Genomic DNA, 14,992 nt, shown 5'->3' with positions numbered 1-14,992 from the left:
CTATTCAACATAGTACTACAAGTCCTAGCCTCAGCAATCAGATAACAAAAAGAAATAAAAGGTATCCAAAAAAAAAAAAGAAGAAGAAGAAGAAAGAAAAGGCATCCAAGTCAGCAAAGAAGAAGTCAAACTCTCACTCTTTGCAGATGATATGATACTTTCTGCGGAAAACCCAAAAGACTCCACTCCAAAACTGCTAGAACTCACACAGGAATTCAGTAAAGTGTGGGGGTGGGGATATAAAAATCAATGCACAGAAATCAGTTGCATTTCAATACACCAACAGCAAGACAGAAGAAAGAGAAATTAAGGAGTCAATCCCATTTACAATTGCACCCAAAACCATAAGATACCTAGGAATAAACCTAACCAAAAAGGCAAAGAATCTGTACCCAGAAAACTATAAAGTACTCGTGAAAGAAATTGAGGAAGACACAAAGAAATGGAAAAATGTTCCATGTTCATGGTTTGGAAGAACAAATATTGTGAAAATGTCTATGCTACCTAAAAGAATCTACACATTTAATGCAATCCCTAGCAAAATACCATCAATTTTTTCCAAAGAAATGTAACAAATAATCCTAAAATTTATATGGAACCAGAAGACCCTGAATAGCCAAAGGAATGTTGAAAAGGAAAGCCAAGATTTGTGGCATCACATTTCCAGACTTCAAGCTTTATTACAAAGCTGTCATCATCAAGGCAGTATGGTACTGGCACAAAAACAAACACATAGATCAATGGAACAGAATAGAGAGCCCAGAAACAGACCCTCAACTCTATGGTCAACAAATCTTTGACAAAACAGGAAAGAATGTCCAATGGAAAAAAGATAGGCTCTTCAACAAATGGCATTGGGAAAATTGGACAGCCACATGCAGAAGAATGAAACTGGACCATTTCCTTACACCACACACACACACACAAATAGACTCAAAATGGATGGAAGACCTCAATGTGAGACAGGAATCCACCAAAATCCTTGAGGAGAACACAGGCAGCAACCTCTTTGACCTCAGCCACAGCAACTTCTTCCTAGAAACACTGCCAAAGGCAAGGGAAGCAAGGGCAAAAATGAACTATTGGGACTTCATCAAGATCAAAAGCTTTTACACAGCAAAGAAAAGTCAAAAAAACCAAAAGACAACTGACAGAATGGGAGAAGATATTCGCAAATGACATATCAGATAAAGGGCTAGTATCCAAAATCTATGAAGAACTTATCAAACTCAACACCCAAAGAATAAATAATCCAATCAAGAAATGGGCAGAGGACATGAACAGACATTTCTGCATTTCTGCAAAGAAGACATCGAGATGGTCAACAGACACATGAAAAAGTGCTCCACATCACTCGCCATCAGGGAAATACAAATCAAAATCACAATGAGATACCACCTCACACCAGTCAGAATGGCTAAAATTAATCAGTCAGGAAACGACAGATGTCGGAGAGGATGCGGAGAAAGGGGACCCTCCTACTCTGTTGGTGGGAATGCAAGCTGGTGCAGCCACTCTGGAAAACAGCATGGAGGTTCCTCAAAAACTTTAAAATAGAGCTATCCTATGACCCAGGAATCATACTACTGGGTATTTACCCTAAAGATACAAATGTAGAGATCCAAAGGGGCACATGCACCCAAATAGCAGCAATTTCCACAATAGCCAAACTATGGAAAGAACCGAGATGTCCATCAACAGATGAATGGATAAAGAAGATGTGGGATATATATACACAATGGAATACTATGCAGCCATCAAAAGAAATGAAATCTTGCCATTTGCAACAACCTGGATGGAATTAGAGGGTATTGTGCTAAGCAAAATAAGTCATCAGAGAAAAACAATTATCATATGATCAGCCTGATATGAGGAATTTGAGAATCAGGGTGAGGGTTTGGTAGTAGGGAAGGAAAAAATGAAACAAGATGGGATTGGGAGGGAGACAAACCATAAGAGACTCTTACTCTTAATCTCACAAAACAAACTAAGGGTTGCCGGGGCAAGTGGGGTTATGGAGAGGGTGGTTGGGTTATGGACATTGGGGAGGGTATGTGATATGCAGAGTGCTGTGAAATGTGTAAGCCTGACAATTCACAGACCTGTACCCGCGGGCAAATAATACATTGTATATTAATAAAATAATTAATTTAAAAAGAAATGAACATAATAATAATAATAAATATTATTAGAAAACTCTAATTATTCCACACACACACACAGACACGCAAAAAACTTGGAATAAATGAATTCAGCAAATATCAGAAGACAAAGTCAACACATGAGAAACAGCAGTATTTCTACATACTAACAATAAAGAATCTGAAAGAGAAATTATAAAAGCAATTCCATTTACAACAGCATCAAAAAGGAGAAAAGACTTAGGAATTAATTCCTTCAAGGAAGTGGAAGTCTTATACAGTGAAAAATATAAAATGTTACTGAAAAAATTAGGACAGAAGTAAATGGAAACACATGTTCTTAAATTGGAAACTTATATTGTTAAGATGTCAATATAATGTGAAAATTATGAAGGGAAACCTCACTAAAATGGAATCAGAGGCCAGTGCAGGGAGCCCTCATGCCCTACCACTCGTCAACTGCAAAACCAATAGGAAAAGATATATCTTGCATTCTGGATACGAATGTTCTTAATTTTTTTTTAAGATTTATGTATTTATTTTAGAGAGTGAGCAAGTGCACATGCAAGCAGGGGGAGGGTCAGAGGGAAAGAGAATCTCGAGCACACTCCCCACAGAGCACTGAGCCCAATATGGGGCTCAATCTCCCAACCCCAAGATCATGACCTGAGCCAAAACCAACTGAGCCACCCAGGCACCCCAGTAATGCTCTTAATTTTTTTTTAAGATTTTTTATTTTTGAAACAAGAAGAAGAGACAGAGAGAGCACACAAAACTGTACAAGTTGGGGGTGGCGAGGAGCAGAGGAGAGGGATAAGCAGGCTCCCCACTGAAGCAGGAAGCCCAACTCAGGGCTTGATCCCGGGACCTCAAGATCATGACCTGAACCAAAGGCAGACGCTTAAATGACTAAGCCACCTAGGTGCGCGTTATTAATTTTCTCAAGAACATATCTTTTTGCTAGCTTACTTCAAGAATACAGCATATAATAAATGTAACATACAAAGTATGTGTTAATCTATTGTTTATGTTATTGGTAAGGCTTCCCATTCTCAGCAAACTATCAACAGTTAAGTTTTCTGGAGAGTCAGGAGTTATACATGGATTTTCAAGTGCACAGGGGGACAGCACCCATAACCCCCATGTTGTTCAAGGGTTAACTGTACTTTACCACCCCAGCAGAAGGAAGAAGTGTTCTCTCCTCGCCCCACAACAGCCCGGCCCATGACAGACTGTCACAACTCAGACAATGAAAAGTCACTACACTTCAATTCCCAGTTTACAGCAATGGACTGTCTATAAGAGCCCTCCCAGCTCCCCCTTTCCTCCAAAGAAGATCATTCTTTGTTCTCTGGACTTGTCTATGGTTTTGCTGTAGGTTGCATGGACTGCAAATCTCTGCTATCTGGAATAAACCCACTTTTGCTGGTAAAATAAATGACAGGTTTATTTTTAAATTTAACATTACTCAAAGTGATCTACAGATTCAATATAATCCCTATCAAAATCCAGTGGTTTTTTTTTGCAGAAATAGAAAAATTCATCCTAAAATTCATATAGAATCCCAAGAGACACCAAATACCCAAAACAATCTTAGAAGAAAAAAAGAACAAAGCAAGACTCATGCTACCTGAATTCAAAGCTGACTACAAAGCTACAGTAACCAAAACAGGATAGTACTGGCATAAAGACAGACATTTACACAAAGGGAACAGAATAATGAGCCCAGAGGGTCATGATCCCAGGGTCCTGGGATCGAGCCCCCCATTAGACTCCCTGCTAAGTGGGAAGTCTGCTTCTTCCTCTGCCTGCCCCAGCTTGTGCTTGTGTGCTCTCTCTCTCTCTCTCTCAAATAAAATATTTAAAAATAAAAAAAGAATAATGATCCCAGAAATAATCCCTTGCATATATGGTCAAATGGTTGTTGATAAGGGTGCTAAGACCATTCAATGGGGAAAGGATAATTTATTCAACAAATGCTACAGCAAAAACTGGACATCCACATGCAGAAGAAAAAAGGTGGACTCTTTATCAAACACCATATACAAAAATTAACTCAAAATGGATCAAAGACTTAAATATAAGACCTAAAACTATAAAACTCTTATATATAGATAACATAGGCAAAAGCTTCCCAATACTGAATTTGGCAATAATTTCTTAGATATGATACCAGGACACAGGAAGCAAAATAATTTCTCTGTAGCATGTGATTTTTTTTTAAAGATTTTATTTATTTATTTGACAGAGAGAAAGAGAGCACAAGCAGGGGGAGTAGCAGGGGGAGGGAGAACCAGGCTCCCCACAGAGTAGGGGGAGGCCAATGTGGGACTCAATCCCAGGACCCCAGGATCATGACCTGAGCTGAAGGCAGTCACTTAACCAGTCAATGTATCCCACCCAGATCAAGTGGAGGAATCACCATCCACAGCATCTACCGCCTTGCGAAATGTGTCTCTTAAATGATAAGACTTCAAAGTCAAAATTACTCCTTGCTCTGTGGGCTGCAGAACAGATGTTGTGTTCACAGGTAGTCACTTAACCAATTGAGCCACCCAGGCGCCCAGCATGTGATGTTGTCTGGTAGCATCTCACCCACAGTAGAACTCCTCTCCACAATGGAGCCAGTCCTCTCAAGCCCTGCCACCTTATCAACTAAGGTCATGCAATGTTCTAAGTCCTTGTCAGATTTCAACCATCTCCACAGCATCGTCATCAGGAGCAGACTCCAGCTCAAGAAATCACCTTCCTCGCTCCTCCACGGAAGCACGTCCTCACCCGTGCAAGTGTTATCCTGCGAGGGCAGCAGGTCGCTCACCTCTCCAGGCTCCACTTCTGGTTCTCTGGCTGTTTCCACCACATCTGCACAGTGACTTCCTCCACTCAGTCTTGAAGCCCTCAAAGTCCTCACCAGGGCTGGAGCTCACTTCTTCCAAACTCCTGTTACTACTGACATTGAGCCATGGGAACATTTTCTTAATGGCATCTGGCATGGTGAATCCTTTCCAGAAGATTCTCAATGTATCCCACCCAGATCAAGTGGAGGAATCACCATCCACGGCATCTACCGCCTTGCGAAATGTGTCTCTTAAATGATAAGACTTCAAAGTCAAAATTACTCCTTGCTCTGTGGGCTGCAGAACAGATACTGTGTTCACAGGCAGGGAAATGGCACTCATCTTGCCGTACATCACCAGAGCTCTTGGGTGACTGGGTACAACGTCAACAAGCAGTCATATTTCGAAAGGAACCTTTTTTTCTGAGCAGTAGGTCTCAACAGTGGGCTTGAGACGTTTGGTAAACGTCGCTGTGAACAGATATGCTGCCGTCCAGGCTGTGTCGTTCTGTGGGTAGAGCATGGGCACAGGAGAGCTAACACAATTCTTAAGGGTCCTAAGAATTTTCAGAATAGTAAAGGAGCACCGGCTTCAGCTGAAAGTCACCAGCTGCATTAGCCCCTAACAGGGAGCCAGCCCCTAACAGGGAGCCAGCCTATCCCGTGAACCTCTGAAGCCAGGTGCTGACCTGTCCTCCGGCGAAGACAGTCCAAGATGGCATCTTCCCCCCAGATAAGGCCGTTGCATCTACATGTGGAGAATCTGCTGTTTAGGAGTCACCTCCATGGGCAATCTGAGCTGGATCTCCAGCAGAACCCAACGCAGCTTCTCCATCAGCACATGCTGGTCCCCCCGGCCCCTCTGTGTCTCCTTAAACCTTACAAACCCACTCTGCTAGCTGCAGACTTTTCTTCTGCGGCCTCCTCACCTCCCTCAGCCTTCCTGGACTTGAGAGTCAGGGCCTTGCTCTGGATTAGGCTTTGGCTTAAGGGAATACTGGGGCGGGTCTGATCTCCTACCCAGACCACCCAAATTTTCTCCCTATCAGCAATGAGGCCGTTTGGCTTTCTTATCATTCATGTGGTCCCTGGAGTAATGCTCTTAAGTTCCTTCAAGAACTTTTCCTTGGCATTTGCAACATGGCTGTCTGGCACAAAAGGCCTACCTTTCGGCCTATCTTGGCTTCAGAAATCCCTTCCTCACGAAGCTTAATCATTTCTAGCTTTTCATTTCAAGTGAGTTATGTGTGACTCTTTTCACTTGAGCACTTAGAGGCCATTACAGGTCATTATTTGGCCTAACTGCCATATTGTTGTGTCTCAGAGAACAGAGAAGGGAGAGTAATGGGGGAATGGCAGGTCAGTGCAACAGTCATAAAACACACATGCTGATTAAGTTTGCTATCTTTTATGGGCACAGTTCATGGTGCCCCAAACAAGTACAATAGTAACACCAAAGATCACTGATCACACATCACAAAATGAACATAATAATAAATGAAAAATTTTGGAATATCACAGGAATTACCAAACTGTGACACAGAGACATGAAGTGAGCAAATGCTATTAGAAAAATGGTACCAGTAGACTTACTTGATGCAGAGCTGTTAAAAGCTTTCCTTCTTTCTTTTTCTTTTAAATAATCTCTACACCTGGTGCAGGGCCCAAACCCACAACCCTGAAATCAAGAGTCACGTGCTCCACCTACTGAGCTACGCAGGTGCCCCGTCCAAGTTCCAATTTATAAAAAAACACAAAATCTGAGAAGTGTAGCAAAATGAGGTATGCCTGAAGAGTATTCCTAAAACTCAATAACAAAATAATCAATTCAAAAATGGGCAAAGACCAGGTGGTGGGTATTATAGAGGGCATGGCTTGCATGGAGCACTGGGTGTGGTGAAAAAATAATGAATACTGTTTTTCTGAAAATAAATGAATTGGAAAAAAAATGGGCAAAGAACTTGACATTTCTTCAAAGAAGATAAACACATGAAAGAATGGTTCACATCACTAATCATTGGGAAACTGCAAATCAAAACTACAATCATTTTGTATTAAATCACCACAAACCCATCAGGATGGCTGCTATTAAAACAACAACAACACAGAAAATAACTAATGCTGGGGAGAACATGGAGAAACTGCAACCCTGTGCGCTGCTAGTGGGAATGTAAAATGGTGCAGCTGCTGTGGAAAAAGAGTGTGGTGGTTCCTCAAAAAACTACACCAAATTACCCTATGACCTAGCAAGTCCACTTCTGGCACATAACCAAAAGAACTGAAAGCAGGGTCTCAAAGATACATTTGGACTCAAATATTCCTAGAGGCACTGTTATTCATTACAGCTGAAATATGAAAGCAACCCAAGTGTCTATAAGCTTGGATAAGCCAAATGTGGTATATACGTACAATGGAATATCACTCAGCCTGAAAAAGAAGAAAATTCTAGCACATGATACAACACAGATAAACCTGTAGGACTTTAAGTGAAATAAGTCTGTCACAAAGGGATGATTCTACTTCTGTGAGGTCTCTAGAGTAGTCAAATCATGGAGACAGACGGAAGAATGGTATCTGCGAAGGGTGGAGGTTGGGGGACAGGAAGGTGGGGAGTTACTGCTTAATGGGTATGGTGTTTCAGTTTTACAAGATCAAAAAAGGTATGGAGATAGACGGTTAAAAACAAAACATACAGCTAACACAGCCTATGTGTATAGTAAAGGGTGTATGCTGTTCTTCTCATTAGAAAGCATGGCAGAACAGGGAAAGAAAAGCCGGGAGAAGAAGCTGGTATGTCAGGACCAAGCAGGGCCCGTGAGGCTAGTACCCTGGGGGGTGATGAGACTGGATAGAGCAGTTAAGGGCCACATAGTAAATTAACACCATTATCCCAGAAAGTCTTAATTGGAGGAGCTTTGTAAAGCTACCCATATAGGGCTCATGTTACAAGCAAGGTAAGGTCTCAAGTCTTACTGTGGTGGCAAAAAGAACCAGAATTCTCAAGACCGACCTGGCCCTATCACATGCTAGCGACAGCTCAACCACAGATGCAGTAGTCACCTGGAAGTCTCTGCACACCTGAGGACACAGCCTCAGCTCCTCTCTGGGAGCCCCTAGACTCTACCAACCCAGCGATGCTATTCCTAAGAGGCTGGCTGACATGACCATTGAGGAGACCAAGCTATTGATCAATTCTTCTCATTGTTTTCACTCTGCACAGTGTGAAATCTCTCCATTCCTCCACAGTTCTGTGACAGACCCAGATAGATGGAGGAGTAAGCCACAAACATGTAACTGCGTAAGATACTGTATTATTAAAATGTCTCTTAAATAATTAAAAATCCTACAACAAAACCTGTATGTCAGGGGTAAAGGAACATATAGATCTAGGATTATAGATCTGTTTGTCTGGCTCCTGCATCTAAAATGAGGCAGATGAGAAAATCCTTGCAACGTGATATGAAGATGTACAGACAGCGAGAACTCAAGCACGCCACTGTGTATACACCCGGTGTGTAAAGGAAAAACAGGGAAGAGGCATGCCAAGAAATGAACAGTAGTTATCCCCAGACTGTGGGATTATGGTGGCTATTATTTTATTCTTTACTCTTTCCTCTGTTTTTCAGATATTTAAAATAACTTTTATAGTAAAATAAAAGGGGGGCAGAGGGGTGCATGTCTCTTTTTCACTCTAAAATCTGGCTGCAGGTCCAAGTCTAGAAGTGAAAATTGTCTTCTGCAGCTCCTCTCTCTGCAGACCTAGTTTCTTTTCTGGGACAATCCAGATAATAGCTAAGGCCCAAACAGGGCACTAGAGTACACTCAATGCGTATGGCACTTCAAATAGCTGTTACAGACAAGTACTATTCCTCTTGCTCCTGTTCTGGGCATCCATGGTACTTCACAAAGACAGACATAACATCAATGACAGGGACGAGGAGGAGGGAAAGTGAGACTAAAGTGTGTTATCCGACACTCACAGGCACCGTAGCGCTGTCATCGCTCCCAGCACAAGAGAGCTGTTACTACTGAAAGACTCATTTATGACTGGAGCTGAAAATCACCTCAGAACATAACCGGGGTCCACATAACCCAGAACCCAGTATGAATACATACATACCAGGAGCCTATGCTCGTGTACTACACACACACAAACACCCCAGATCCCAGTGTCTACACACACAACACAGAACTGAACATGAACACGCATATTCACAGAACCGTCCATGTTCACACACGTCCCATCAGAACACAATACAGTCACAACACTCACACCCAATAAGGGGGCAGGCCTCTTAGAACTCAAATACAGAGCCATCAGGACTCCAGACAGGCAGATACCCCTCGGATCCAACACAGACACATCCCCCTCACAACCAACATGGACAGACATACCTTACACCTAATAACAGCACACAGACACTTTAGAAGACAAACATGGGGGCGCCTGGGTGGCTCAGTGAGTTAAAGCCTCTGCCTTTGGCTCAGGTAATGATTCCAGGGTCCTGGGATCGAGCCCTGAATCCGGCTCTCTGCTCAGCAGGGAGCCTGCTTCCCTTCCTCTTTCTCTGCCTGCCTCTCTGCCTACTTTGATCTCTGTCAAATAAATAAATAAAATAAAAAAAGAAGACGACAAACATGCACACATGCCTCCAGAATCTACCATAGGCACACAAACTTTCCTTCTGAACCAACATGGGAGCGCCTCCTCAAAACCTAATCACAAAACTTCACAACCAGCAACAACACTCACCACTCATCCTGACACAAACAGAAACAGCCTCAGAACCAACAAAGACACACAACCCTCAGACCCAACACAGGCATACAGACCACTCAGAACTCAACACAGAGCACACATCCTCAACTCAAAGCGGAAACACACCAACACACACACCCCTTCCCAATGAACACCTACTCACAGCTCTCTATATACAACTTGGGCACAAAAATCCCTCAGGAACCAACATGAGTATGTATATCCCTCAGACACGACACAGGCACACAGACCTCAAACCTACATGGTCAAACACACATCTCTGAACCCAAAACAGGGACACACACCCCTTAGACCCAACACAAGAACACAAAGACCCCTCAAAACTAACAGGAACACACAACCCTCAGAACACAACACTGGCACATACCCCCCTCAGAAAGAAACATGGATATACAACCACTGAACCCAACACGGGCACAGCACAAGAATACACACCCCTCAGAACCAAGAGACACACAATCCTCTGACCCAGATGGGCACGCACACTTCTCAGAAGCCAACACCGGCAAACACACCCCACAGACCCAGATGGGCACAGACCCCTCGATCCCACCACAGAAACCCTATTCAAAACCAACACAGACACAGTCCTCTCAGACCCAACATGGGCACACACACCCCTCAAACATGGGAGCGCAACATCTGAAACCAACATGCACATACACACCTCAGACCTAAAATGGACACACACACCACCAAGAAGCCACTGAGGTGCACATGCCCCTCAGAACCCAACATAAATACAACCCTGTAGAACCTATGCAGGCACACAGTCCTCAGACTTAACATGGGCACATACAGCCCTCACAACCCACCATGGGCACGCAAGAACCGACTCCCCAGAACCTAACTCCAAGGCACACCCCTTAGAACCTAAAACAGGTACATTACCTCTCAAATCAACAAAGACACACCACTGTAGAACCAACACGGGCACATAACCCTTAGACCTAACACAGGCACACACACTCCTCAGAACCAACAGACAGACGACACTCTCACCCAGCTTGGGAACACATCCTTCCAAACCTAACACAGGCACACACCTCAAACCCAGGATGAGAGCACACCCCTCAAAATTAACACACACATACCCCCTCAGATCCAAAACAGAGAGAGACAGCTCTCAGAAGCAAAAAGGACAGACAGCGCTTCAGTGGAACCCAACCCTCAGACCCAATATGGAAGTACACCCCTAAGAACCAACACAAACACGTACCTCCTCAGACCCAACATGGGAGTAGACAGCCCCTCTCAGAACCTAGTAAGGGCATCATATGCCTCAAACCCAACATGGCAACATACACACCTTCAGACCCACAAGGACCCACAACCCTCAACATGAGCATACACAGCCTTTGACCCAACGCAGGATACCGTGCTCAGAATCTACCACACTAACACACTCTCAGAAGCAACACCAACACAAACCTTCGGACGAAAACAGGCACACACACCCCTCAGAACCAACAGGGCCTCACAACCATTAAACCTGACACAACTTCAGATAGAAATGGACACCCAATCCTTGACACGACGTGGAGAGCACCCCTCAGAACCTAACATAGACACGCAATCCTCACAACCAACCAGAACCAACGCCCTCATCCAGAACCACCTTCACCGCCAACGGGGCACAAACTCCTCTAGAATCCAGAACCCGCACAAACCGCAGAAGCAGCGCCTACACCCGCCCCAGCGAAGCCAGCAGCAGAAGGCGCTCCCCCGGCCCGCCCGGTCGCGAAGCCAGCAGGAGCAGAGGGGCCCTGCACGCCGCGCGAGCTCTCCAGACCCCGCAACCCCGCCTCTGGAAAAGAGCCTCCCCTCCTCCGCCCGGTGGCTTCGCGGGTCTGCGGTTCTCTGCTGTTCGCGAGTCGGCCAGTCCGCGCTGAGGAAATGCCCGGCAGTGGTGTTTCTAAGGCGAACAGCGCCGACGCTCGCCCTCGGAACCGACTGGAGGGCACAACAGCCCACACGCGCGCAGACGCCCCCCGGACCTCGGAAACCGCCCCCCACCGTCCTCACACCCCACACCGGACCCCAGCTCGCAAACCGCTCGGAGTCCGGCACCGCGCAAACCCTCAGCCTCGGTGTGGGCTCACCCGCTCCGAACCCGCTGCCGGCTGAGCCAGCGCGGCTCTCCCTCCCCGGGGACGCACCTGGCGCAGCGCCGCCTCGTCCGCGCCGCCCTCCCGTTGCCGGAGCTGCTCCCGGAAGCGCGCCACCTGCTCCAGCAGCGCCTCCACGAGCGAGGGTGCCGCGTCCCCCTCGAGCGCGGCCAGGCGGGCGCGCAGGCGCTCAATGAGGGCGTCCCGAGCGGCCAGCTGGTCCTCCAGGCGCCTCAGCCGCTGCCCGGCCTCGTGGTACAGGCCGCAGAGCGCCGCCGCCGCGCGCGCGGCCCCCTCCTGCCCGCCGGACCCGGCGCCCCCTGTGGACATAGCCGCGGGCCTCGACCGGCGGCCGCGCTGACACCGCCAACTTCCGCGCCCAGTCCGGGCGAGCCGCGCACCTTCCGGGAACTTTCCCGGCGCGCCCCGCCCACGGCAACCGGCGTGGCCCCTGGCCCGCGGAAAGGCCGTCCCAGACCGTTCAACAACCCGGCCCGGCTCTAGGCAGCTGGCCTGGCCCCGCCCCTCCGCCGGGAGCCCGGCCTCCCCCGCCCCCGCGACTCTCCTGGCCACGCCCCCCGCCGACTGCCCTGCCCCGCCCACGGCGACTGGCCTGGCTCCGCCCCTCCTCCACGTGCCCGGCCTCCCTTAACCGCGACTCTCCAGGCCCCGCACTTCTCCCCACTCCCCGGCCGCCCCGCCTCTCTCGCCGACCCTGCCCGGCCCCGCCCACGGAGACGCTCTTGGCCCCGCCCCCCGCAGGCAGTCCGCCCCCCGCAGGCAGTCAGGCCTCGCAGACTGCTACCTGCCTGGCCCCTGACGCGCGGAAAGGCCGCCCCAGGCCTTTGGACAGTCCGGCCTCTCCCCAGGCCCGAGTCTTGTGGGCCCGAGTCTTGTGGCCCCGAGGTCCCGGAGTGACCGCCTTGTTCCAGCAGCCCCGCCCCCTTCCCGTCCACCCCCTACCCTCCCCCCTGGCCCCGGCGTCGAGTTCTTAGGGAGACTGCCAGGAGGAGGAGGAAAGGCGGGGACGGAAAGGTGGAGGGAAACCCGCCCCTGATGCAGGCGATGATGGGAGGGAAAGAAGGGGTGAAGGCGACCTCAAGTGCTGGACCTGTGCGTGGGTCCACATCCCGGCGCTGCAGGCCAGGTTGGCCACATAGAGCGACAGGAACAGGGCAACGTTCCAAGGTTCCAAGACTGAGCCCAGGGCGATGTCCTACCCGCCCCCCCCAGCTGCAGGACAGTGACCCAGAGCAAGGAGCCCCCACCCACCACGTGCCCCTCTCTAAGGTATTCTTAGAGCGGAAAGCAGGAGGAAGCTGCCCGGTTCTACCCTCACTTCTCCATCCTTTTCCTTCCTCCAACTTCCCAGACCGACTCCCAGGGTTTTTCTGGCTGCAGGCTTTCTTTTTCACAGTCTGAGCTCCCCCGCCCCCGACAATGACGCCCGCGCAGACCTGTGCTGTTTCGAAGCTTCCCTCCCTCTCCGCCGCTCCCTCCCTCTCGGCCGCTGCGTTCTTCCGCCCTGTCCCCATCTGGTTTTCCCCTTTATGTGTCCACTGACGAGCTTGGGCTGCGCCCAGGGAAAACCCTGGCAGGCTTGTAAATCAGACCAGCGTATGAGCAAAGCCAGCTCACACTTCCTCCTCTGCGCAGGGAAGGTCAGAGCCAGTACGGTGTTGCTGGTGTTTTGGGGAGTACAAGGTAAGGTGTAAGTGCACACTCCCCGTGGCTATGGCTGTGGACGCTACATTCTGTTTGGCTGAGGCAGAGGTGAACACAAAGGAGCGGCTCCAGCTCTGCTAGGGCTGGATGAGTCCTCATTTTATTGCTATAGGTATAACTTGGGGCAGGTCACTCAAGTGCCCTTGACCCTGGTTCTCAGCTGTGAAATGGGCATTCCAGTCTCTCATCCAACACTCTCGGGATCACATGTATTTTGGAAATCAGAATCTTTGGATTTTATGTAGGGACGTATAATTGGGGTAGCCAGACTCCAGGAAGAATCCCCCCACCCCCTGCTCCTGGGATCCAGCTCTAGTGACTTCAGCCCCTAATACCATGGTACCCAATAGGACATCACAGAGAGGATAGAATGTAATTTAAGGTGTTGTGGCTACTGCCTTGCCCTCTCTTGAATCACCAGCTCTGAGGGAAGCCACCCGCCATATCACCATAGTGAGGATATCAAGAAGCCCTGAGGAGATATGCGGGTGGGGAGGGACTTCATGCCAACAGCCAGAGTCAAGTCAACTTCCCCACCGAAGTCAGTGAGCTTCCTTGGAATTGCACCCTTCAGCCCAGTCAAGCCCTTAGGTGATGCAGCCCCAGCCAACATCTTACCTATGCCCTCATGGGACACCCAAGTCACTACCATTCAGAGAAACTGCTTCTGAACCCCTGACCCACAGAACCTGTACGGAGTCCATGTTTATCGAGTTAAGCTGCCCACTAAGGTGTGCGTACTTGGTTACACAGAAGTAGAAAACCAACATGTAGTGTCTTGTGGTGTGCCTCCTGAGGCATAGGACGGCACCCTAAAACCAGATCCATTAGTATTTCTCCAAAGACAAGAAGACTATTCAGACTGAGAGAAAGATGATCAAAAGTCTTACAGCTTTCAGGTAGGATTTCTCACCAACTTTAAGAAAAACATTTTGCATTTCCAAGCTTTTGGGATCTCAGAATTCTGGATGAGGGATGGCAGACTTCCCATAACAGGTGTCTTGCAGGGTGTTGTGAGGATTCTTAGGTTAACACCCTTCATAGCATTGTTAACAACATGCTGGCACCTTCAACTGAAATCCAGGCTCTGAGTCAGGCACTGGGGATTCACGGGCAAACACTTGGTGGAGGCAGACCCTCTTTCAGGGAGGAAGGAAGGAAGGAGGAAAGAAAGATTGCAAAGTAAGGCAACTTTGTACAGGAAAGAGAGGGGATGTGTAAGGAAATAAATAAGGAGCAGAGACGAGAAACAGGAGGGCAGCCAGATGGAGGGGAGTTTCAGGGACAATCCAAGGCACAGAAGGGAGTGAGCCCCCAGCAAAGGGAAATGTGCCTGGGGAGAGTTACAGAGACATACCAGTCAGAGTGGGGCCATCAGCCTCTGGCCACAGCTGCTCCAAGA

General features: G+C 48.0%; 1 protein-coding gene across 3 annotated transcripts in view; it reads right to left on the bottom strand.

Moving 5' to 3' along the window:
• The window catches only part of TNIP2 (TNFAIP3 interacting protein 2), a 52,455-nt gene extending 40,118 nt beyond the window's left edge, over positions 1 to 12,337 (bottom strand). For all 3 annotated transcript variants that reach the window (XM_044267913.1, XM_044267912.1, XM_044267914.1), the window contains exon 1: positions 11,917 to 12,337. In XM_044267913.1, the coding sequence (XP_044123848.1) occupies positions 11,917 to 12,195 (279 nt within the window). In that variant the 5' untranslated portion in view covers positions 12,196 to 12,337. The remainder of the gene's footprint in view (positions 1 to 11,916) is intronic.
• Between the last annotated feature and the right edge of the window lie 2,655 nt (positions 12,338 to 14,992).

The sequence above is a fragment of the Neovison vison genome, chromosome 11, assembly GCF_020171115.1.
Source record: "Neovison vison isolate M4711 chromosome 11, ASM_NN_V1, whole genome shotgun sequence".
NCBI classification, from domain to species: Eukaryota; Metazoa; Chordata; class Mammalia; order Carnivora; family Mustelidae; genus Neogale; species Neogale vison.
Note: the sequence above shows the minus strand (reverse complement) of the source record. Positions and strands in the feature narration are given on the sequence as shown.